General features: G+C 33.3%; 3 protein-coding genes across 3 annotated transcripts in view; all 3 read left to right on the top strand.

Annotated features, from left to right (window-relative positions):
- Positions 1-685: 685 nt before the first annotated feature.
- LOC102630649 (calcium-dependent protein kinase 33-like) lies at positions 686-4126 on the top strand. The gene is made up of 8 exons (XM_052433187.1): positions 686-1515; positions 1836-1979; positions 2107-2259; positions 2411-2526; positions 2749-2916; positions 3002-3129; positions 3399-3498; positions 3586-4126. Exons 1-8 carry the CDS (start codon positions 786-788, stop codon positions 3697-3699), a joined length of 1653 nt encoding a protein of 550 aa, XP_052289147.1. The 5' UTR covers positions 686-785; the 3' UTR covers positions 3700-4126.
- Positions 4127-6103: 1977 nt separating this feature from the next.
- Positions 6104-23373, top strand: part of LOC102630343 (calcium-dependent protein kinase 33-like) — a 60492-nt gene continuing 43222 nt past the window's right edge. Inside the window, exons 1-7 of the mRNA XM_052434130.1 lie at positions 6104-6187; positions 6279-6335; positions 11828-12371; positions 21778-21921; positions 22045-22197; positions 22311-22417; positions 22661-22828. Coding sequence (XP_052290090.1) covers positions 6104-6187; positions 6279-6335; positions 11828-12371; positions 21778-21921; positions 22045-22197; positions 22311-22417; positions 22661-22828 — 1257 coding nt within the window. The remainder of the gene's footprint in view (positions 6188-6278; positions 6336-11827; positions 12372-21777; positions 21922-22044; positions 22198-22310; positions 22418-22660; positions 22829-23373) is intronic.
- Positions 14123-17334, top strand: LOC102608611 (ankyrin repeat-containing protein ITN1-like). Its single transcript, XM_006475017.4, has 4 exons — positions 14123-14288; positions 14982-15608; positions 15702-16240; positions 16700-17334. Exons 2-4 carry the CDS (start codon positions 14999-15001, stop codon positions 17288-17290), a joined length of 1740 nt encoding a protein of 579 aa, XP_006475080.2. The 5' UTR covers positions 14123-14288; positions 14982-14998; the 3' UTR covers positions 17291-17334.

Here is a 23373-nt window from a genome sequence, read left to right on the forward strand (position 1 = left end):
ATGATTCTTTTTTTTCTTTTTTTTGTTTTAGATTACTTTTAGTTCCAGTTCATAGTACATGAGATGGATGAGATGAAGAAATTGGGGATGGTTTTTTAATTAACTTTTATTATTTTAAATTTTAATTTTAAGTTCATTAAAAAAAATTAAAATTACTTATTTATTTATTTTTTTTATTTTTAATAATGAAAATGTAAATGAAATTTCTCCTAATTTTAATTATCTAATTATTTACAAACTTGAAACAATACTGACTTATATGTTAAAAGTATTAACTCTTCAAATTTTTAAAATTTTCTAAAATAGACGGATTGTAATGTTAATTACCAAATAGACACATCCTTACCGTTGACACTTGACACTGCTACAAAAAGACAAAAGTTGGGTTCCTGGCAACCCCTGCAAGGTAGCTAGATCCTCATTTAGAATACATTTATACAAACTGCTTATCCCGCGCGTTTGTTTTCGCAGTATAGCCAATAAATTTCTTACCAGAAAAAAGAAAAAAAGCCAATAAATTTCTTACCAGAAAAAAGAAAAAAAGCCAATAAATTTCATATATATAGTCAGTGTGGTTAAAAGATATTATATACACATATAAATATACAGCTGATGTCTCCCAACTGGGCAAGCTGGAATTATTCTTATGTTATATTTCACTCTTCCTTAAATTCTCATTTGATTCCCTATAATTTATCTTTGATCTCAACTGGATTTGTTCCAGTTTACTTTTGTAAAGATCCAGACATCCAGCAGTTGAGCTTGAGCAGAGTCTCTTTGCAGAAATGGGTGGCTGTTTAAGGAAAATCCTATGCTGCTTAAAGCCAGCGGCAGCCCCACAGCAGCAACCACCTAAAGTGCATGATGCAAACCCAGCAGCAGCTCCACAGCAGCAACCAATTAAAGTACATGATGCAAACCCAGCAGCAGCCCCACAGCAGCAACCACTTAAAGTACATGATGCAAACCCAGCAGCAGCCCCACAGCAGCAACCACCTAAACTAGATGATGCAATTCTTGGTAAACCGTACGAGGATGTCAAGTTACATTACACGATTGGGAAAGAACTGGGCAGCGGATCATCTGCTATTATATATCTTTGTACTGAGAATTCAACCGGTTTGCAATTTGCTTGCAAGTCTATTTCTAAGAAAAAAATTATAGCGGCGCATGAAAGGGACGATGTAAGAAGAGAGGTTGAGATAATGCGACATTTGAGTGGGCAGCCTAATATAGTTCAATTCAAGGCTGCTTATGAGGATGACCAATGTGTGCATATTGTTATGGAGTATTGTGCTGGTGGTGAGCTATTTGATCGAATTATAGCTAGGGGCCATTTTAGTGAGAGAGATGCAGCTTCTGTATTCAGGGTAATTATGAATGTTGCGAATGTTTGCCACTCTAAGGGTGTTATGCACAGGGATCTCAAACCTGAGAATTTCTTGCTCACCAGCAAGGATGAGAATGCTGTTTTGAAGGCCATTGATTTTGGGTTATCAGTGTTCATTGAAGAGGGTAAATTTCTTCGCTATATATTACTTAATGCTTATCGTTTCCATTATAGTCACCATATATATGTTTGTCTTTCAAATCTTACATATTTACATACGTTCACGTGAAGCTAAGTTTCGATGTTCAATTATATCTGATAAACGAATGGCATTTCAATTTAATTTCAATAGAGAATTAGACATTTAGTATGCAGTGAGGCTTCATGTATTACTTTAGATAAAATCATCAGAAAATATTGTGAAACTCTTAGGATCACCATGAAAGGCATGTTTAATCTAGCTATTAAGTTATCCTTATCTGATGATACCATGGTGCACCTCCAGGAAAGGAATTCAGGGATGTCTGTGGGAGTGCTTTCTATGTTGCTCCTGAAGTGTTACGGCGCAGATATGGGAAGGAAGCAGATATCTGGAGCGCAGGGGTTATACTGTATATTTTACTATGTGGTGTGCCTCCATTTTGGGCAGGTGAATATGTTCATTTTGCCCCCTAGAGGATCTCTTTTCGCGTCAACAAACTATACATGTTTGTTACTATTAACCAGAAGTACAGCAGTAATCACTAATCACTCACAAGTTATGATGTGCTCTGCAGACACTGACGAGGGCATTTTTGAAGAAATACGCAAAGGAGAAATTGACTTTCAAATTGATCCATGGCCAGTTATTTCAAGCAGTGCCAAGGAGTTGGTTCGCAGGATGCTGACACAGGATCCAAAAAAGCGGGTTACTGCTGCGCAAGTTCTAGGTATAAAACATTAGATTGTGAATTTATTAGTTTTCCTCGCCTAGGCTGCTTTGATAATTATAAGTTCAAATATATTTGGTAAAATAAAATCTATTTAGTCCATTTTACCAAGAGTATAACCACCATTGACAGCCGTATGTATGATATGCAGAGCACCCTTGGCTTAAAGAAAGTGGAGAAGCATCAGACAAGCCAATTGACACTGCTGTTCTTTTCAGGATGAAGCAATTTATGGCAATGAATAAACTAAAGAAACTCGCACTAAAGGTAAGTCTAAGGGCCGCGTGTGATCCTGCCCTTCTGAATCTTATCGGAGTGTGGTCATGATTTGCATGTTTGATTAAATATTTACAACTCTCATCAGCATGTTTTATTTCAAAGCTTTTGTATATCTTATAAACTAAGTGCAAGTCCAATGAATGTATGCATAGGATTGTGCTCCCCCAGCCCTATCGGTAAACTAATTTGATCATAAACATAATTGTAAAGGTCATTGTGGAAAATCTTCCAACGGAAGAAATACAAAAGCTCAAGCAAAAATTTACAGAGATGGACACTGACAAGAGTGGTACACTTAGTTACGATGAACTGAAAGCAGGATTAGCTAAACTTGGATCGACGCTTAGAGAAGTTGATGTCAAGCAGTACATGCAAGCTGTAAGCAATTCATCAACTCCGAATTAATATTTTAGTCTGTCTGTTTGCATTATGCTTGGCTGATGTTTTTGGCTCCACATTTCAGGCTGATATAGATGGAAACGGGACTATTGACTACATTGAATTTATCACGGCTACAATGCAAAGACACAAGCTAGAAAGATTCGAACATCTTGACAAAGCCTTTCAGTATTTTGATAAGGACAATGATCGGTTAGTTTCTCGTTCTAAAATGTAAAATTAAAGAACGACCCTTTGGCACTTTGAATGTGCTGTATACAGCCCAATGAAAGCCTTTTTCATGCTTTTTGGATAATATGTACCGAAACATAAATAATATTATCAAAATTTAATTTAAAAAAAGGAAAAAAAATCTTTTTGTGGTGGCTTTTATAATTGCTTAAAAAGAAAACTCACCACTAAATCAATATCAGAAGTCATTGAATTGATTACTGCAGTTCTTTCTGAAAATGCGTGTGCAGCTATATCACAGTCGATGAACTGGAAACAGCATTTAAAGAGTACAACATGGGTGATGATGCCACAATTAAAGAAATAATGTCTGAAGTCGATAGAGACAAAGTAAGTTGATTGTTACTTTTCAACACGTTTAATTTGTCCGCATTGTTATTGTTATAAGCATGGTTCTCACATCTTTTGTGTTTACAGGACGGTAGGATCAGCTATGATGAATTTTGCGCAATGATGAAAAGGGGAACACAACGGCTAGGATTCGCTTCTAGATCTCTGGCTCATGTTGTTACCATGAGACACAAGAAGTAGATAAACTGTACGTGCCGTTCAATGGTTTTCCAAGTACATGATGTTATACTTGTCTAAACTAAACAAGGCATCACGGTGCCGCTAGCCCTGTGGTGAATTGTTGTCTTCAGATTCTAAGCGAGTCCCCATGCGGCTCAAATTGCTACCCTTACTATGGTGAGTGCAGCAATTCACTTGAGTCCAGTGGTGCCGTGATGTCTTGTTTAGTTTAGATAAGTATAACATCAAGTTCTTGGAATATTGGATCCAATTGTATAGTACGGATTGAACCTACTTCACGATTATTTCGACGATATCGACATATCATCATTCTTTTTTTTTTGTGAATAATTTGACCTGTAAATAAATTATGCAACTTGAAAGTTGTACGGTATCGAGTGTTTACCTGACTTATTATTATGTTTGTAAAGAGAGGAGAAGAATAAATATGAACAAAATCTTTTTTATACCTATGCTGCCAGAAATTTAAAATTTTTAGAGAGACTAACGAAGAAAGCACGAAGCAAAGCGGACAAATAAGAAGAATTTATCAGCCTAGTGGTTAGAATCCAAACCTCACAATTGTGAGGTCATGACTTCGAACCCCCACAGCGCATTATGAGAGTTAATTTCCTTCCTCAATTTGAGTGAAGGCAATCCTCCCTCTTTTGAAATGTGAGTGAAGTGGACGCCCCTCGAATATTAAAGAGGGTTAAAATTTGGGATGTGCTTTTCAAGGTTAAAATTTGTACTGTACTATATTATCTGATTGTAAACATCAATATCATAACCTCATTAAATATGAGTTATAATCTGAGAATTAGTCTCATGTAATTAAAAAAAAAATTATCAAAATAACAATCCAATCATCTACATATCAGTGAATTGTTGTGGGTATTTATCGGTCTCTGAATTCATTTAATATCGTGCAAAATAACATTTGACCCGGTATAATTGTGTTAACCGAAAAGTAATTGAACGATAAAATTTGTGGAAAAACAAGGCGAATTGAAATATTGTTTCAAAATAAGGGCCCTAATCGAGTATTATGCTAAAAAGCAGGGGTATGTGATAACTGAAAATCGACTCAAATTAATATTATTTTTGACATTTTTTAGTGAGGTGGCGGCCCATACAATGCAACTGGGCAAGTGCAACTGGCTAATATATCGACCGGGTGGCGTTGTACGCGGCAAAGTGAGTCAACTCAGTCAATTCTTTTCCGTTTTACTTAAGCAAGATTTGAGATTTCCCGGGCAAAGGCTAACCCGACTGCGCCTGATCTTCTTCTCCCTCAGCACTCTATATTCCTTTCAAAGGTGTGTTTTCATTCTACTTTTTTTTTTTCATAGTTAGTTTGCATTTTTAAAGAGTAAGTTTGAACTTGGAATCATTTTCAATCTTCTAATAAGCTTTGTTAACTACTTAGTTCAGTCGTTTAGAAATAACAAATAATTGATATCAATGAGGAATTTGAAGCTCTCCAACGTTTCTATATGCCGTCTCTTTACCGTCTGCAACCAGCGGCCGAATCAAAATCTTTGATTTGATGGTTATTTTGTTATAAATAATAACTAACAGAGGTTACAGTATAATAAAGACTTACTTTAGAGGATTATTTTTAGAGATGGCAAAAATACCCGCCCGGTTCGGACCCGGACCGTACCCGGGCGTTGCGGGCCGGGTAATACCCGGCCCGGGTATGAAGCCGGGTCGGTCTTGGGCATCACTTGATAAACCCGGAACCCGAATTTTATTAAAAAAATTATAAAATATATATTATTTTAAATATTTTATATTTATTTGACTCATTTATTATATATATATATAATTTTAAACACTTAAAGTTTATATTTTCATGTCAAATTTTATTGAAATAAATTTAAAACTTATAAAATTACCAAAAAATAAAAAATATATACACATAAAATATTAAAAAATATAAAATTCGGGTACCCGGATTAAAACCTGGCCCGGACCCGGACCCGGACCGGTTACATCCGGGCAGGGTCCGGTCATGGCAATACCTGGACCCGGCCCGGGGTTTTGCCATCTCTAATTACTTTGTATGACATGGAGGGGTCATTTTGTGGCGAATGACATCTAACAGGGGCCAAAATATAAATAAGATATACATGGGCCCTGCCTTTAATATTTTTGCTACAAAATTGAGAGACGCTAAGTTCATAATCATTTATCGTTGATGCGTCTGTTTTTAGTTTTAATTTGTAATAACAACCTTCGATCATAGAATTTGATCTCGGTCACTTATGTCAATATAGAGTTAGTTGGCTGGCTCAATGTGACCAAAAATAAAACTCCAACGTTAATTACATTTGCTGGTTATGGCTTGTTGAAGTTTAAGTGCTTTTTTAATTTAAGTTATTTGATTGAGTGAGTACTTAATACGATACTGAGGAGTTTTATGGCGGCTGAATTTGGTACAGATTACAAAGGATCGATCATGGATCAAGAATTACCAACAACCATGGACCAAGAACTACTTAATGTATTAAGACGTGGGGATAAACATCAAATCAGGCCACTCGCAGGTCGAATGCAAAATATTTTCAACACAATGAGTCCCTGATGCAACGCAGTGCTTCATATGGCTATCAGATTTCGAAACCATAAAGTCTGAAGTCGACAGAGACAAAGTAAGTTGATTCATATTTTTCGAGGGCATTAGCAATCTGTCAGCATTATTGTAAGCCAATTCCCACGCCTTTAATTTGTGAGAGTGTATAAGAACAATAAGGTTACGTTTGGCACGCAGGATTAGATTGGATTGAATTAGATTAGATTTAGGTAGATTAGATTGAATTATATAATATTGTTTTATGTTTGGTACAGTATTGGATTGGACTATATTAAATTATATTTGAATAAAATTAAATAGCATTTAAGTTGACATTTAAATATAAATATGAACTATTTATGAATATTTAACAATAAAATAATTATTAGTATTAATTTAAAAGATAATTAATTAAAACTAAACATACAGAAAATTAGATATAGAAAATTATTTATTAGGTAATAATAATAATCATAATAATAATAAACAAATATAAATTAGATAAGGTTAAATAAAATTAAAAATTATGTAAATATTTAATTTATTTTTTATTAATTATTGTAAATATATTTTATTTTATCAAAAAGTTAGCAAATAATTTAAAAGCCACCAACATTATATTAGATATTCTAGTAATAATTAATCGAGTAGAGAATTGGTTTTAAAGTTAATCCTAAATAAGCCCATGTTTCAATTGGGATTGCTAATCACATAATCTTAGGAAATTTAGTCCCATAATTTAATCAAAAGTGGAGCTTGCCAAACATAAGATAAATAATTAATTCCCACATTAATCCAATCTTACATTTAATCCTAGCTCCCAAACATTAGAGCTGGCAAAATTTGACACGAACACAACACGAATAAATGGGTATGGGTCATCAAATTTGACAAAATTATTAAATGGGCCAAATCGGGGTCAATATCATTTTTTTGGGTGTTGGGTTAGGGTTAAAGTTCTTAACCTATTTACCCGACCAATGATATTATATACATACATACATACATACATACATACATACATATATATAATTAATTAATTTCTAGATTCTTTTTACTAAAAATAAATATGTAGATATAAAATGGGTTATTGGATAATTGATTTATTTTTCATGTTAGATTTGGTTCTTAATATTTTGACATGATTATCAAATGGATCGTATTTCGGCCGACCTAAATTTGACACGAGATGAAGTTCATACGACACGAACACGACTCGATGACCCATTTTATCAACTCTACCAAAAATAGCCCGATAGTCATCTACAGAATTTTACGAAACTACCTTATTTCCTTTTTCTTCTTACAGTCAAATATATATAAATATGCAAGTGAACAAATTTTGTGGTGTGCATGCCTAGGTTATGAATAATTGTAGGATCAAAAGATTTTACAGTATTTCTATTAAGATTTGTTTTCATGGTAAAATATAATTGAAACAAATACCTAAACGGGTATACCCTTTATTCTATAAATTTCCTTTGATTGAAAAAAAAAATTACAGAGAGGCGAGAGAGAAGACATTGGCAAGTCACCATCATCACATCAGCAAAGGGGAACTTAATAAAATACAATGTCTTTCTTCTCATGACAATGATTAAGCTTGCTTGATTTGCCCAATAATGTTAAATGCCAAACTGTGGGTTGTCATTGCATTCGAATCCGCCATTTAGGCTTATGAGGAAGACGAATTAGGGGAGAATGTCAGTCAGTCAATATGTTCAGATGAGCAAAACTGTAAACGGCAATGATTCTTCAACAAATTTGAAAACTTGCTCTTTTTATCAATCAATTTCTTCAACCTTAGACTTTGTTCAGAGATGGAGAGGGGAACATCAAAGAGAGAAAAAGATTAAGAAAAATAAAAATACAAAATGGTTTTATTAAATTATTTGCAAATTTAAGGTTGTTTTATCTTTTTTCATTAATAGTAGATAATATTAGGGGCAAATACAAATTATACAATACTTCATCGGTCAACTATGGTTTGACCATAAAGAAAAAACAAAAAGCTATGACATGAGGGTGGAGTGATGACTTTTCCAATAATTGGGGTGTAATAAAAGAAAAAAAATGCACTTTTACAATTTATTTTAAATATTAAATACAATTATCTTCATATTATTAATCCGTTTGAAAATTTTCATTAGCAATATTAATTTTTGTACTAGTTATAAAATTTTTAAAAAATAATGAATTACGTGGACTGCATGTGTTATAAAATTTTTAAAAAATAATGAATTACATGGACTACATGTATATTTGAGACTTTAAGGTGTTATGCAACTTCTGGAAGTTGAAACATAAAAGATATTATTTAGGTTCTATTTGAAATTAAGGTATTGTACTTTTTAAGGTACATTTGCTGTGAGAAAAAATTGTAACTATAAAATAAAAATTAATAATATATAATAAATATAAAATTTAAATAATAATTTTGATAAAATTATTAAAGATATAATAGATTTTTTGTTATACAAGTGAAAAATTATATCAACGTACCTTTCAAGTTACAGTAAATAGTGTTTATCAAATATTTTAGTGTTGTACATTTTAAATTACAGCTGTCCAACTTAAATTTTAAATACACCCCTAATTTATTAATTTTTTTAATTTAAGGAAAGAATAAAAATATGAACGGAATCTTTTGTTATTCATTGCTTGTGACATGGGCAAGGTTCCAAAATTCCAACTCTTACAATCGGGTTACGCCGTCATCACCCATTGCATCCAGCTACCTTACAACAATTGTAAGGTACCATGACTTTTGTCTTTTTGTGTGTTAATTTTCGTTTGACCCCTTACTTTCCTTTTTATTTTTAATTTATTTATAACTGTAAATTTTATTTTCCTCTTTCATTTTCCCCTCTGCTTCATAGGTGGCCCATTTTTTTCTATTTTCAAATCATTAATCAACAAAAGCCAACTTTGACATCATTTATTGCAGAAACAGAAGAACCGTAACCTTAATCTAAAACCCATTTTGGAGAAAAATCATATAATCTAAAATTAAAACATATAATTTAAAAAATATATATGAGTTGAGAGTGGCATAAGTAAATTTATCAAAGAAAGTCACTAATAGGTACTTGAAATGTAATATTCTTGGTGATAGTACATACAATGTAGTTTACAAAGGCATTGATACTGAGTTAAAATCCTACTTTTTTTTTTCAAAATTGATTGAATTTTTTCTTAATTGACCATTTAATTTTTAATATATATATTATTTTTGTTTATGGATAATGGGTAATAGAGTTAGCAATTGGAACGTACCAATCAAAATTGACCAAACCAATCCCTTCCGATTATTTATTGGAACATCAAATTGTATTGAATCTATATTGATTATTTATTCGAAACAATAAAAAGTACTAAATTTCTATTGATCAAAATACCAATATCATCCCAGTTATCCCGAATCTCCAATTATTCCAAATGTAAATTTAGCTCAAATACAATTAATATAAAGAAAATTTATATTGTAACTTGTATGAAATATTTAATTTACAAATCAAACTAAAATAACATTGAAAAGTTACAAGTTCTAACACCCATAGAAACAAAAACATCCAAACGTTTCAAGTGCAATTCAAAGCAAGCATCCAAAAATATAAGTATAAATTGACAATAAACAAAACCATTCAAAAGTGTTGTCTTCAACTTCAAATTTTAACTTCAAAGGATGTGAAACCTTCACTTTCTGAAGGCATCATCAACTTTGTGTATCAATTTAAAAAAAAAAAAGTCATTTGTTAATTGGCATATTGTGTCGTGGCACTAATGGTGTGGACTGTGCAATGACGTGAGATGGTGGAATGGCCATCGTGTGAAAGGCTGCTTTTGGGTTTTAATTTGAGATTTAGGTTCGCAAATTTCTTGATGACTTTTAAGAATTGTGTTCTAATAATAATAATAATTATTATTATTGTTGTTGTTGTTGTTGTTATTGCTTAGTTGTTATTTTAATTAAAATAAGATAATGAATTAAAAAAATATAAACCATAAGCTATTAATGATTAGGTTGTAGGAGTATAAAAGCAAGCATTGGGTTAGGACTTTAACCAAATTTTGAAAAGCTTTATTTTTTAAAATTTTAATTAAATTAGAAAACTAAAACAATTTGGTACAATTAGGATTCTGTCAGGATCCCGATTGAAGTCTCCACCAATCTTGAGTTTTAATAAGAATAAGTTTAGTCTCAAATCCCTATCTATTTTTTTATTTATCATTTTTCAAATCGTACACGACATCATGTACCGTTTGGTACGGGATTTGAATTCCGATTGGAATTCGGTTTTTTCTGACAAACCTAATTGGCAAAAGAGTTTTAATTAGCTATTTGAGAATGTTACGTTAAATAACAAAATTATAATAATATACTATGTATTACTTATGAATAGTAAAACTCTTAATATTTAACTTATTTGAGTGTATTGGCTCATTGAATTAATTAATATCAATATAATTTAATTAGAATCAAAGTATCGTAATTGTGAATTTTATTCTTCTATTCTTTTGTAGATGTTAATATGGTAAACATTACCATCATAAAAAGTAGTAGTCATTGGGAAATTTCACCACAATTTGGGTTGAAACTTTAATTAGTAATCTCGAATTGCATTTTTTCTATTATTTTACATTGAAACTCCAGCCTCCAAGTACTAAACCAAATCAATGGCTTAGACTAGTGAAAGAGTAGTTGGTTAATACTTTTCTAACTTCAACTAACAATATCTATTATTTGATTCTATGATTTTTTTTTTGGGATTACTTCTAGTTCCAGTTCACGCCTTCATGGTAAATGAGATGGATGAGATGAAGAAATTGGGGACGATTTTTTTAATTAGTCTTTATTATTTTCAATTTTAATTTGATTAAAAAAATTAATTTACTTACTTTTTTCTTTATTTTGTATTTTTAATAATGATTATATAAATGAAATTTCTCCTAATTTTAATTTTTTAATTATTTACAAATTTGAAACATCGGACTTATATGTTGAAATTTTTAACTGTTTAAATTTGTTTTTATTTTCTAAAAAATAAAGACTATAATGTTAATTACCAAAGAGACACATCTTTACCGTTGAGACTGCTTTTCCATTAAATCGAACGCTGAAGAGCTGAAGTCACAAAAAGACAAAAGTTGTGTATCTTGCAACCTTTGCAAGGTAGCTAGATCCTCATTTAGAATACATGTATACAAAATCCTTATCCCGCGCGTTTCTTTTCGCAGGCCATTTCTAACAAATTGCGCTTTTAGAGCCAACAAATTTCTTACCAGAAAAAGTAAAAAAAAAAAAGCCAATAAATTTCATATCTACAGTCAGTCTGGTTAAAATATATACATATACAAATATACAGTTGATATCTCCCAAGGGGGCAAGCTGGAATTATTCTTTACGTTTTATTTCACTCTTCCTCAAAATCTAATTTGATTCCCCATAATTTATCTTTGATCTCAACTGGATTTGTTCCAGTTTACTTTTGTAAAGATCAAGACATCCAGCAGTTGAGCTTGAGCAGAGTCTCTTTGCAGAAATGGGTGGCTGTTTGAGGAAAATCCTAGGCTTCTCAAACCCGGCAACAACCACTTGAACTCCGAGATGCAATTCTTGGTAAACCGTACGAGGATGTCAAGTTACATTACACCATTGGGAAAGAACTGGGCAGTGGAAGATCTGCTATTGTTTATCTTTGTACTGAGAATTCAACCGGTTTGCAATTTGCTTGCAAGTGTATTTCTAAGAAAAATATCATAGCGGCGCATGAAGAGGATGATGTAAGAAGAGAGGTTGAGATAATGCAACATTTGAGTGGGCAGCCTAATATAGTTCAAATCAAGGCTACTTATGAGGATGACCAATGTGTGCATATTGTTATGGAATTATGTGCTGGTGGTGAGCTATTTGATCGAATTATAGCTAGGGGCCATTATAGTGAGAGAGATGCAGCTTCTGTATTCAGGGCAATTATGGATATTGTGAATGTTTGCCACTCGAAGGGTGTTATGCACAGGGATCTCAAACCTGGGAATTTCTTGTTCACCAGCAAGGATGAGAATGCTGTTTTGAAGGTCACTGATTTTGGATTATCAGTGTTCATTGAAGAGGGTAAATTTCTTCGCTATCTATTACTTAATACTTATCGTTTCCATTACGGTCACCATATACATGCTTGTCTTTGAAATCTTATATTTACATACGTTCACGTGAAGCCAAGTTTCGATGTTCAATTATATCTGATAAATGAATGGCATTTCAATTTAACTTCAATAGTGAATTAGACATCTAGTACGCAGTGAGGCTTCATGTATTAATTTAGATGAAATCATCAGAAAGTAATGTGAAACTCTTAGGATCACCATGAAAGGCATGTTTAATCTACCTATTAACTTATCCTTATCTGATGATACCATGGTGCACTCTCCAGGAAAGGAATTCAGGGATTCATGTGGGAGTGTTTTCTATGTCGCTCCTGAAGTGTTACAGCGCAAATATGGGAAGGAAGCAGATATCTGGAGCGCAGGAGTTATACTGTATATTTTACTATGTGGCGAGACTCCATTTTGGGCAGGTGAAAATATTCATTTTGCTCCCTAGATGATAGAGACAAAGTAAGTTGATTGTTACTTTTCAACACGTTTAATTTGTCCGCATTGTTATTGTTATAAGCCTGGTTCTCACATCTTTTGTGTTTACAGGACGGCAGGATAAGCTATGATGAATTTTGCGCAATGATGAAAAGGGGAACACAACGGTGAGGATTCGCTTCTAGATCTCTGGCTCATGTTGTTACCATGAGACACTATAAAGTAGATAAACAGTACGTGCCGTTCAATGGTTTTCCAAGTACATGATGTTATACTTGTCTAAACTGAACAAGGCATCACAGTGCCGCTAGCCCTGTGGTGAATTGTTGTCTTCAAATTTGAATCGAGTCCCCATGTGGCTCAAATTGCTACCCTTCCTATGGTGAGTGCAGCAATTCACCTGAGTCCAGTGGTGCCATGCATGATGTCTTGTTTAGTTTAGATAAGTATAGCATCAAGTTCTTGAAATCTTGGATCTAATTGTACAGTACGGATTGAGCCTACTTCACGATTATTTCAAAGATATCGATGTATCATCATTCTTTTTTTCGTGAATAATTTGAGCTGTGAATAAATTATGCAACTTGAAAGTTGTACGGTATCGAGTGTTTACCTGACTTATTATTATGTTTGTAAAGAGAGGAGAAGAATAAATATGAACAAAATCTTTTTTATACCTATGCTGCTAGAATTTTAAAATTTTTAGAGAGATTAACGAAGAAAGCACGAAGCAAAGCAGACAAATAAGAAGAATTTATCAGAATTACAATCCAATCCTCTACATATCAGTTTTTAAATTTATTTGATTTATATGTGCTTTTACAGATTTTATTCAATCCCAAATGGCTTTGATTTGCATTGCGCAAATTAACATTTGGCCCCGTATAATTGTGTTAACAGAATAGTAATTGAATGATAAAATTTGAAAGAGTAGATAGTATAGAGTAGTTGTCAGAACTCTCAACTCTCAAGTGACTGCATGAACCTTCAATAGAAGACATTGAAATTTTCTTTTTACCTATTACCCAACAATTGGGTACGTGAAATTTGAAGCACCTGTTTGGTTTATAAATTAATTAGTATTTATGAAAGTAAAGCTGCGTGTGGTGCAGGGCTTTGTGGAAACTGGAAAAACGAGGCGTGTTGAAGTATTGTTGAAAAATAAGGGGCCTAATGGGGTATTTGGCTAAAAAACAAGGGTGTGATGCGATAACTGAAAATAGACTCAAATTAATATTATTTTTGGACCCTTTTGAAGCGAGGTGGAGGCCCGGACAAGACAACTGGACAAGGCAACTGGCTAATTTATCGAGCGCGTGAGTCAACACAGTCAATTTTATTTCCTTTATACTCAAGGAAGATTGAGATTCTCCAGGCAGAGGCCAAGCCAACTCCGCCTGATCTTCTTCTCTCTCGGCACCCTGTTTTCCTTTCAAAGGTATGTTTTCATTTTACTTTTTTTTTTTTCCTATAGTTAGTTTGCATTTTTAGTTTGGACTTGGAATCATCTTCTATCTTATAATAAGCTTTGTTAACTCAGTTGTTTAGAAATAACAAATAATTGTTATCAATGAGGAATTTGAAGTTCTCCAATGTTTCTATATGCTGTCTCTTCACCGTCTGCAACCAGTGGCGAAATCAAGATCTTTGATTTGAGGGTTATTTTGTTATAAATAATAACTAACAGAGGTTACAGTATGTTAAAGACTACTTATAGAGGACACCTTTGTATGATATGGAGGGGTCATTTTGTGGTGAATGACATTTAACAGGAGCCAAAATACAAATAAGATATACACAGGTCCTGCCTTCAATATTTTTGCCACAAAATTGGGAGAGGTTGAATTCATAATCATTGATCATTGATGGTTATTTTATTTTTTTATTTTTGATAAGGTTCTGTTTTAGTTTTAATTTGTAATAACTAATAACAAGCTTCGATCATATAATTTGATCTCAGTCACTTAAGTCAATATAGAGTTGGCTCAATCTGACCAAAATAAAAGTCTAATGTTAATTCCATAATGTCTGGTTATGATTTGTTGAAGTTTAAGTGATTTTTTAATTTATCTGATTGAATGAATACTTAATATGATACGGAGGAGTTTTGAGATGACTGAATTTGGTACAGATTACAAAGAACCGACAATGGATCAAGAATTACCAGCAACCATGGACCACGAACTACTTAATGTATTAAGGCGAGGGGATGAACATCAAATCAGGCCAATTGCAGGTCGAATGCAAAATATTTTCAGCACAACGAGTCCCCGAGGCAACACAGTGCTTCATATGGCTATCAGATTTCGAAACCATAAAGTGATACCGGAGATTCTCAGGCAACAGGATTCACTTCTCCGTAAGCACAACTTGAAGGGTGAGACTCCATTGCATATAGCTGCCAGGGTTGGTGACCCCGCTATCGTTAGTACAATCTTGAATTATGTGCCGGCTATTACAAATGGAACAGAATCAGAACCAGAAAGCCTTTTGAGGATAACAGACGATGAAGGTAACACTCCTCTGCATAATGCTGTAAGAAACAAACATGAGAATGTTGTTCGGATGCTGGTGAAAAAAGATAGGATTCCTCTTGGCTATATTAATAAGGCTGAGCAGACCCCACTCGCAATCGCCATCGATTCAAGTTTGACTGACATTGCATGTTTCATCATCGATCAAAGACCAGATTCTCTTGACCACAGATTGCCCGAAGAACTGACACTTCTCCATAGTGCTGTCATGAGGCAAAATTATGGTGAGCCCATGATTTTCATTTCATTAAATAAATATCTCAGTATAGTTTGAGATTTAATCTGAAAGCAATTCTTCTGAATTTCTTGCAATTTAGAGATCATGGTGAAGATACTTGACAAAAATAAAGGACTCATCAATTTGCCTGACTGGCACCAGAGAAATCCTCTTCATTATGCTGCAGCCTTAGGTAATGTTAGAATGGCAAAGCGCTTGTTAGAAGAAAACAATGAACTTGCTTATAAACGCGACCGCTATTTTGAGACACCTCTTCACTTGGCTGCGGAGAATGGCAAGCTAAATGTTTTGAAAGAACTTATCGATGGTTACCCAGATGCCATTGAGATCCTCAACAAAAAAGATCGCAGTATCCTCCACCTTGCAGCTGAAAATGGAAATATGAATATAGTCTCATTTATTCTGAAATCACCTGAGATGGAAGATTTGATCAACTCGGCTGATGAAGATGGGAATACTCCTTTGCATCTGGCTGCAATGAACTTCCATAGTGACGTGGTTCACATTCTCTGCAAACACAAGAGTGTGAACATCAGGGCAAAGAACCACAGCGAGAATAGAAATACTGCTCTAGCAATTGTTGAGTCATCTAAAGCTGAGGGAAGGGATATCCAAAAGGTACAATCACTTTCTTAATTACTGCAATTACTGAGGTTTGTGCTTGTTGATACTTGTTTGGTCGGCTTATACAAACCGAGAGGATTGTGTTTCTTGAGAATCCAAAAGAAATCATTTATGCTAGATTTGTATGATCTACCACACAAACAAGGACATAGAAAAAAATCATGGATTATGTTCTTAGATGATTCGACGCCATATGTAAATCATTTATGCTTGGCTTGCTAGATGTTCATTTAATTAGAATTCCACATCTGTTTACTATGTCTTTGGCACAACAATGCCACGTGTTCATCTAGTTTGAAAACTACCGGACAGGTTGGTGTAGCTATCACTGGAGCATTACCTCCGATACATTTCAGAAACTGGAAGAGTCCTTAGCCAAAATTGCTGTATCTTTGAGCAAATTAATTACTTGCTAATCCTTTAAGACACTATTTGACATGCTCTGATATGCAGCACTTAACCATAAAGGCACTGAGGGCGGCCTATGCAAAACGAGCTCTATATCCAGAAGACATTCGTGAGAATAGGCGGTTCTACAAAGATGAAGGTGAGAAAGGCAAAGAAATGGCTCAAACACTCTCAGTGATGGCGACACTTATTGCCACATTCACGTTCACAGCAGCCTTCACAATTCCAGGGGGTTTCAAAAGTGATGATCCTGATGCAGGCATGGCAACTCTGCTTGGAAGAGCAAGTTTCCAAGCATTTGTCATCACGGATGCCATAGCCATGACTTCAGCCATGACTGCAGCTGTTACCGTATTTTGGTCATTTTGGAAAGGCAAAAGTGAATCTTTTATGGACGCACTTCCGTTGGCCATTGGCTTCACTTGGATTGCACTCATATCCATGACACTAGCATTTGTGACAGGTTTGTACGTAGTGTTGTCAAGCAATTTGGCCCTGGCTATTGTGGTTTGTGTGATTGGTTGCTTTTTGCCCTTCGTGTTTTATGTCTTTGCTCCTTTCTTTATGATCATATTTGATCAAACTGAAGTCAATCCGTTTGCATTCATTGTACGCTTCGTGAGGAACACTTTTTAATTGCAAATTTGTTACACAGAATAACAACGATGCTCATTATTATTTGTTATCTTGTTTTGTGATTGAGCCACTTGTAGCTTTGCAATCACTTCCATTACACTCGTATCAATGACACTAGCATTTTTGAGGCTTCGTGTGAGATGGTTTTCAAATGCTATTGAATCTGCTTGGGCCGCATGATCGATCAAATCCCCTTTGATCAAGAGTTAACACAATCAATCAAGATCGAACGCAAGAAACATGATTAAACATATCAAAACGATCAATTACACATAACACACAAAACAGAACACATCAGAAGCAACAAAATTACATGAAGAAGAAAAGAGCTTCATGCTCTTCCCTTATTAGAGAGAATTTTTAACTCAAATTTACAGAGAATATTACAAGCTTCAAAACAAGCCTAAATTCACTACTTAATTAGTCCTCAAGCATTCAAATGAGATATTGTACAGCTTATAAACCCAGTTTGGTAACATAGTCAACCAAATCTGTTAGCCACGTCAGCATCTTTTTGCAGCATTTCCCCGCTAAAATTGGGGAAGGCAAATGACACCCTCATCAGAATTTACGAAGTGAGACTTGAAACTTTATTAACTTGTCAAATACATCCCCCCTTCAGACTATTGAATCATACTCAACATCGTGAATTAAGTTTTTTTATTAGATTTATTTTTTTAAAAAATCAAAACATAAAAAAAAAAGAGCAAAGAACTAGAAAATGAGACAAAAACATTTCAATTGTGAACACGATGCTTGTAGTACACACGTTTACGAAACTGACACATTCTAGATAATATTTTAATTAATTGGATTTAGAGACTTATCTTTTGTTAAATATGTTTATTTTATTCAAAATAAGGTTGTCGTATTAATATGTGTGTTTTTCTACTTATTTATAGACATCAACTCTAATACAAATATATATAATAAATTTATAATTAAATTTATAATTTAGTGCGATATCAATTATATAACAAAGATTTACACAAATTTACATCCACAGTTAATGTGACATTCTTTCCCACAAAAAAAAAAAAAGAAAATGAATGTGGACATGACTTTTGGAAATTGTTGACTACGAACTCAATACCTCCTTTTTAATTATATACGACTTTTGGTCTGGGGAGATATTCAGCTCATGACCAATAAATAACCCATATGAATAATTTTAGTATTTTTTAATTTAATTCTTTTTAAATTTATTAAAATGATATCTATAAATTCATAAACTCCTAAAATTTTTAATTTAGCTCCTGATAATCATTTTACATTTTTACTGAACATACCACCAACTTTCACCCATAAATGAAGACATGTATTTTTAAATACATTATTTGAAAAGATAAAAAAAAATATATGGTACAGCTCCATATCACCAATGACCCAGCTGTACCACATTGAATTTGTACATATTCCCCGCAATCATGATTCATAGATACAATTTCTTATGTTAATATTTAATAGTGAACGATATATAAAATATACATCTTTTGACAGCTTCATTTCAATAAATTTGTTTTTTTTTTGGGTCTTATGTGGGTTTATGGGCACTGACAATAACTCTTTGGTTAGTCCGTCTCCCCTTTCCTCACTTTAAATTGAACGATTTGAATTTTCCTAGCGATTCTAGAAACAATTTCTTATGTTAAACTTGGCGGACTTTGATTATATACTTTACGTCTTAGTTTTGGAATATATTAATGGAGCGATTTGATTCTATATAATATTACAAAAATAATATTATTGGCTACTGGGTGATTGTTTATTTTTCCAATTGAAATGGAGTTCAGGCCAAAATTCTGGTTAGTTTCTCTTTGTCCTATAACTAACATAGCATTTTTTTTTTCTGAAATTTAGATGAGTCTGCATTTGGCTGAACTCTCTCTCTCTCTCTCTCTCTCTATATATATATATCTATCTAATTAACATATATTTTTTTAATACATACGTTAAGTTGTTTGTTTTTTAAAAATAAATAATTTAAAATATAATGTTTTGACATAAATAATCTCAAAAATATTGACAATACTTATATTTTATTAGTTAAAACATGACAAGTTATAAAAAAATTATTTGATTAGTATAAAAAAATTGTTAATGTATACTTAACAAAACATGAAAATAAAATAAAATAAAATATATATCTAGCATATGTATTTTTTAAATTAATATATGATACTAAATGGTGACCTAGCTTTCTTCTTGTTCTTTGTCTTCCTTTGGACTGGTCCATTTGATAAAGTGTGATAATTTAATTTTTTTTTCTTTCGTTATCGTTGATTAATTTCAAATAATTATATATAATAGAAGTTTACTTGCAAGACATGATTAGTTCACACTACCCGTTCTGCCGATGACTTTATTTTTGGCGACTTTAATTTCTTTCCAGCAAACTACATTTGAAAGCCAAAACCGCGTAGGATTTTCATCTCACGTCCTGCATACTCTTAGAAAATCATTATCCCGGTTTTATTCCTTCACTTACCTTAATCCTCTTGCGGGTTTCTAGTTTAATTTTAATTTTTAAAGATCAGTACTTGAGCAATCTCTAGCAGAATCAATGGGGTGTAGTGTAAGCAAAAACCAACGCGATCCAATTCTTGGTAAAGCTTATGAAGATGTTATGTTACATTACTTTTTCGGTAGAATGTTGGGTAGGGGTCAATTTGGCGTGAGTTATTTATGTACTGAGAATTCAACCAACAGGCCATATGCTTGCAAGTCTATTGCTAAGAAGCCTAAGATGAGACTAGCAGAAAATGATATGATCAGAAGAGAGATTCAGATAAGGCTGTACTTGAGCGGGCAGCCTAACGTTGTCGAGTTTAAGAGTACTTATGAGGATGAGACTGCTGTGCATGTGGTTATGGAATTATGTGAAGGTGGTGATCTGTTTGATAGGATTATTGCCAAGGGTTATAATAGTGAGAGAGATGCAGCCACTGTACTCAGGGCTATTGTGAATGCCGTGAATGTCTGCCACTCCATGGGCGTTATGCACAGGGATCTCAAACCTGAGAACTTCTCCTTCATCAGCAGGGATGACAATGCTCTTTTGAAGGTCACTGATTTTGGGTCCGCACTTCTCTTTGAAGAGGGTAATTTCTCGTCCTTGATTAATTAATTAGCTACAATTTTTTATAATATGCAAATTGATCGTTTCCTTTCCTGAACCCCTTTTTTTTTTAACTGTTTTCAAGAGTTAAGCTTAGATGGTGAGAAGATATTTAAAAAAAACGAAAAAAAAGAAATCGTTTTATTAATATGAAATCTGACGCAATATTATCATATTACTAATAAAAAAATAAAATCAACCAACACCGTAATCTTAAGATACAATTTATTTTTTAAGATGGATTAAATATCAAATCATTTTATTCTATTATATTTTATTTTGTGAAAAGCCTTGATGAAGCAAGGAAATGTATTAAAATAGAAAACGGTGGTGGAACTTATGGTGGAACTCATAGTAGAAACTTTCTTACGACAATAAACCCAATGATTTCGAAGTTGCCGGGGAGGCCTAAGAGTTCGTTTTAAGAAAAAGAGCACAATCAACATAGAGTCAAGTTCCACCACCCTTAATCATACGCCAAGTCAATCACCAAAAAAGCAGGCATAAAAGCAGTTTTATTATTCTTGTCAATTTATAAATAAATAAATCAAAGGAAAAAAGTTTTCAAATTAATCAACTTATTAATGGCTAAAGCGTGGGTAATTTAAATTTTTTTAACTTAAAATAATGACATAATTTTTTTTCATTAAATATATTCAATCCCATGGTAGATGAATGATGATACATATGCCACCTTTTGGCTTTAAATCCACAGCATTGAAATTTTAATACATCTCGAATTTAAGCACTAAGTTTAGGTTAAGAATTTAAGTTCAAAGAACCATATCTAAATCCTCTCTCTTTTGAATTGTCATTTGGTCCCTTAACGTCGTTGACACAGTTGCATTAGCCTATAACATCCACACACACGCACACAAAAACCCTTAAATTTGAGGGTTATGAGACTCTTGATTTTATCCGCTGGAAAGATAATTTTTACAATTTTAGTCTTCCGTTGCACCAATGGCTGAAATCAATTGTGGTGTGACTTACTTTTATATGAAGTTAACAATTTTAATAATTGTAGTCTGTCGCATGGGCAGAGCGATCGAGCATTTATATGGCAAGATGGGGTAGAAACTTTTTCGTGTACAATATTAAAAAGTCATTATGGGTGTTGGAATTTTTAAAAAATGTTCTCAGTGATTTTTTAATTTTTTTTGAATTAGTCCTTGTGAAACTCAAGATTTTTACTTGAACTTGCCAACCCATTAATTCTAGATCCTAAGCTACATCCCCAGTGTCTCAGGCTAGCTAGTGAATTGTATTATCTCGCATCAAACTAAATTATATAGATGAATTCTGATCTTATCTAAAATATTAACATTAATTTTAAATCTTGACCGATGATCTAATGGTACACTTCCAGGACAGGTATATAGAGATATAGTAGGGAGCGGTTTTTATATTGCTCCTGAGGTATTACGGCGCAGATATGGGAAGGAGATAGACATTTGGAGCGCAGGCGTTATCCTGTATATTTTACTATCTGGTGTACCTCCATTTTGGGCAGGTGAAAATATTCGTTTGGTTTGCAGCCTATACATGTTTATTTCCATTACCTTAAATAACTAAGTATTGCAAGTGTAAGTATAGTCACTCTGTACTTGTGATGATGTGTATATGTACCCTGCAGAAACGAAGAAGGGCACTTACGACGCTATATTGCAAGGAGAAATTGACTTTGACACTGATCCGTGGCCAAGTATTTCCAGCACTGCCAAGGACTTGGTACGCAGGATGCTGACAAAGGATCCCAAAAGGCGGATTACTGCTGCTCAAGTTCTAGGTAGACAGCACTAGATAATCCTGAAGCTTGCTATCTGTTTAGCTTTATAGTCTATATATAAGTTCAAAATTTACTTGGTCCACTTAATTGAGAATTGAATGCATGATATGCAGAGCATCCTTGGCTTAGAGAAAGTGGAGAAGCATCAGACGACACTTCAGTTATTTTAAGGATGAAGCAGTTTAGGCGAATGAACAAACTAAAGAAACTCACAATAAAGGTCATTTAATTTAATTAGTCTAACTAACAATATATATAACCCTTAAAAATTTAGGTAACCCATATTGGTAGAAGATTCGAACTCAGGTATGAAAATCTATTATTTGTTTTTGATATCAACAACGATTAATTTATTCTTGAGTTCTGATCATAGTATCTTATAAACTATATGTGCAGGTCCAATGAATTAATTTGTAAATTATATTGTGCATCCCTTCTGATGAACTGAGTGGTTCTTTATTAGGTCATTGTGGAATATCTTCCCGACGAAGAAACACAAGCGCTAAAGGAAAAGTTCATAGAGATGGACACTGACAAAAATGGCACTCTTAGTTACGATGAACTGAGGGCAGGATTAACTAAAGTTGGATCGATGCTTACAGAATTTGATGTCAAGCACTTAATGGAAGCTGTAAAGAATTCATCAACTCTTGAGTTTATTCTATATACCGTCTATCAATTGGCATCATTACACTCAAGTGATATTGTTTGCCATATATATGCTTTTTTGCAGGCTGATATGGATGGAAATGAGGCTATTGACTACACTGAGTTTACAGCCGCTACGATTCAAAGGCAAAAGCTAGAAAGATCTGAGTATCTTAGCAAAGCCTTTCAATATTTTGATAAGGATAATAGTGGGTAAGTTTCTCACTCTAAATTAAATTAATGTGAAAAAATTAAAAAAATGATGACCATTTGGCAATTTTAATATCTATAGCCTCAGAATTCAGAAAGACCCGATATTGTTATGCTTTTCTTTTAATTATTATCGGAAAAGGATGCTGAAGTTATTTTCTGAAAGTGCAGTTATATCACATTAGATGAACTGGATACAGCTTTTAAAGAAAATAACATGGGCGATGATGCTAAAATTAGGGAATTGTTGTTTGACGTTGATAGTAATAAAGTAAGTTGATTTTAATTATGATTTTCTGACAAAAGTATTAATTTCTA

This window comes from Citrus sinensis, chromosome 9, assembly GCF_022201045.2.
Source record: "Citrus sinensis cultivar Valencia sweet orange chromosome 9, DVS_A1.0, whole genome shotgun sequence".
Lineage (NCBI taxonomy): Eukaryota > Viridiplantae > Streptophyta > Magnoliopsida > Sapindales > Rutaceae > Citrus > Citrus sinensis.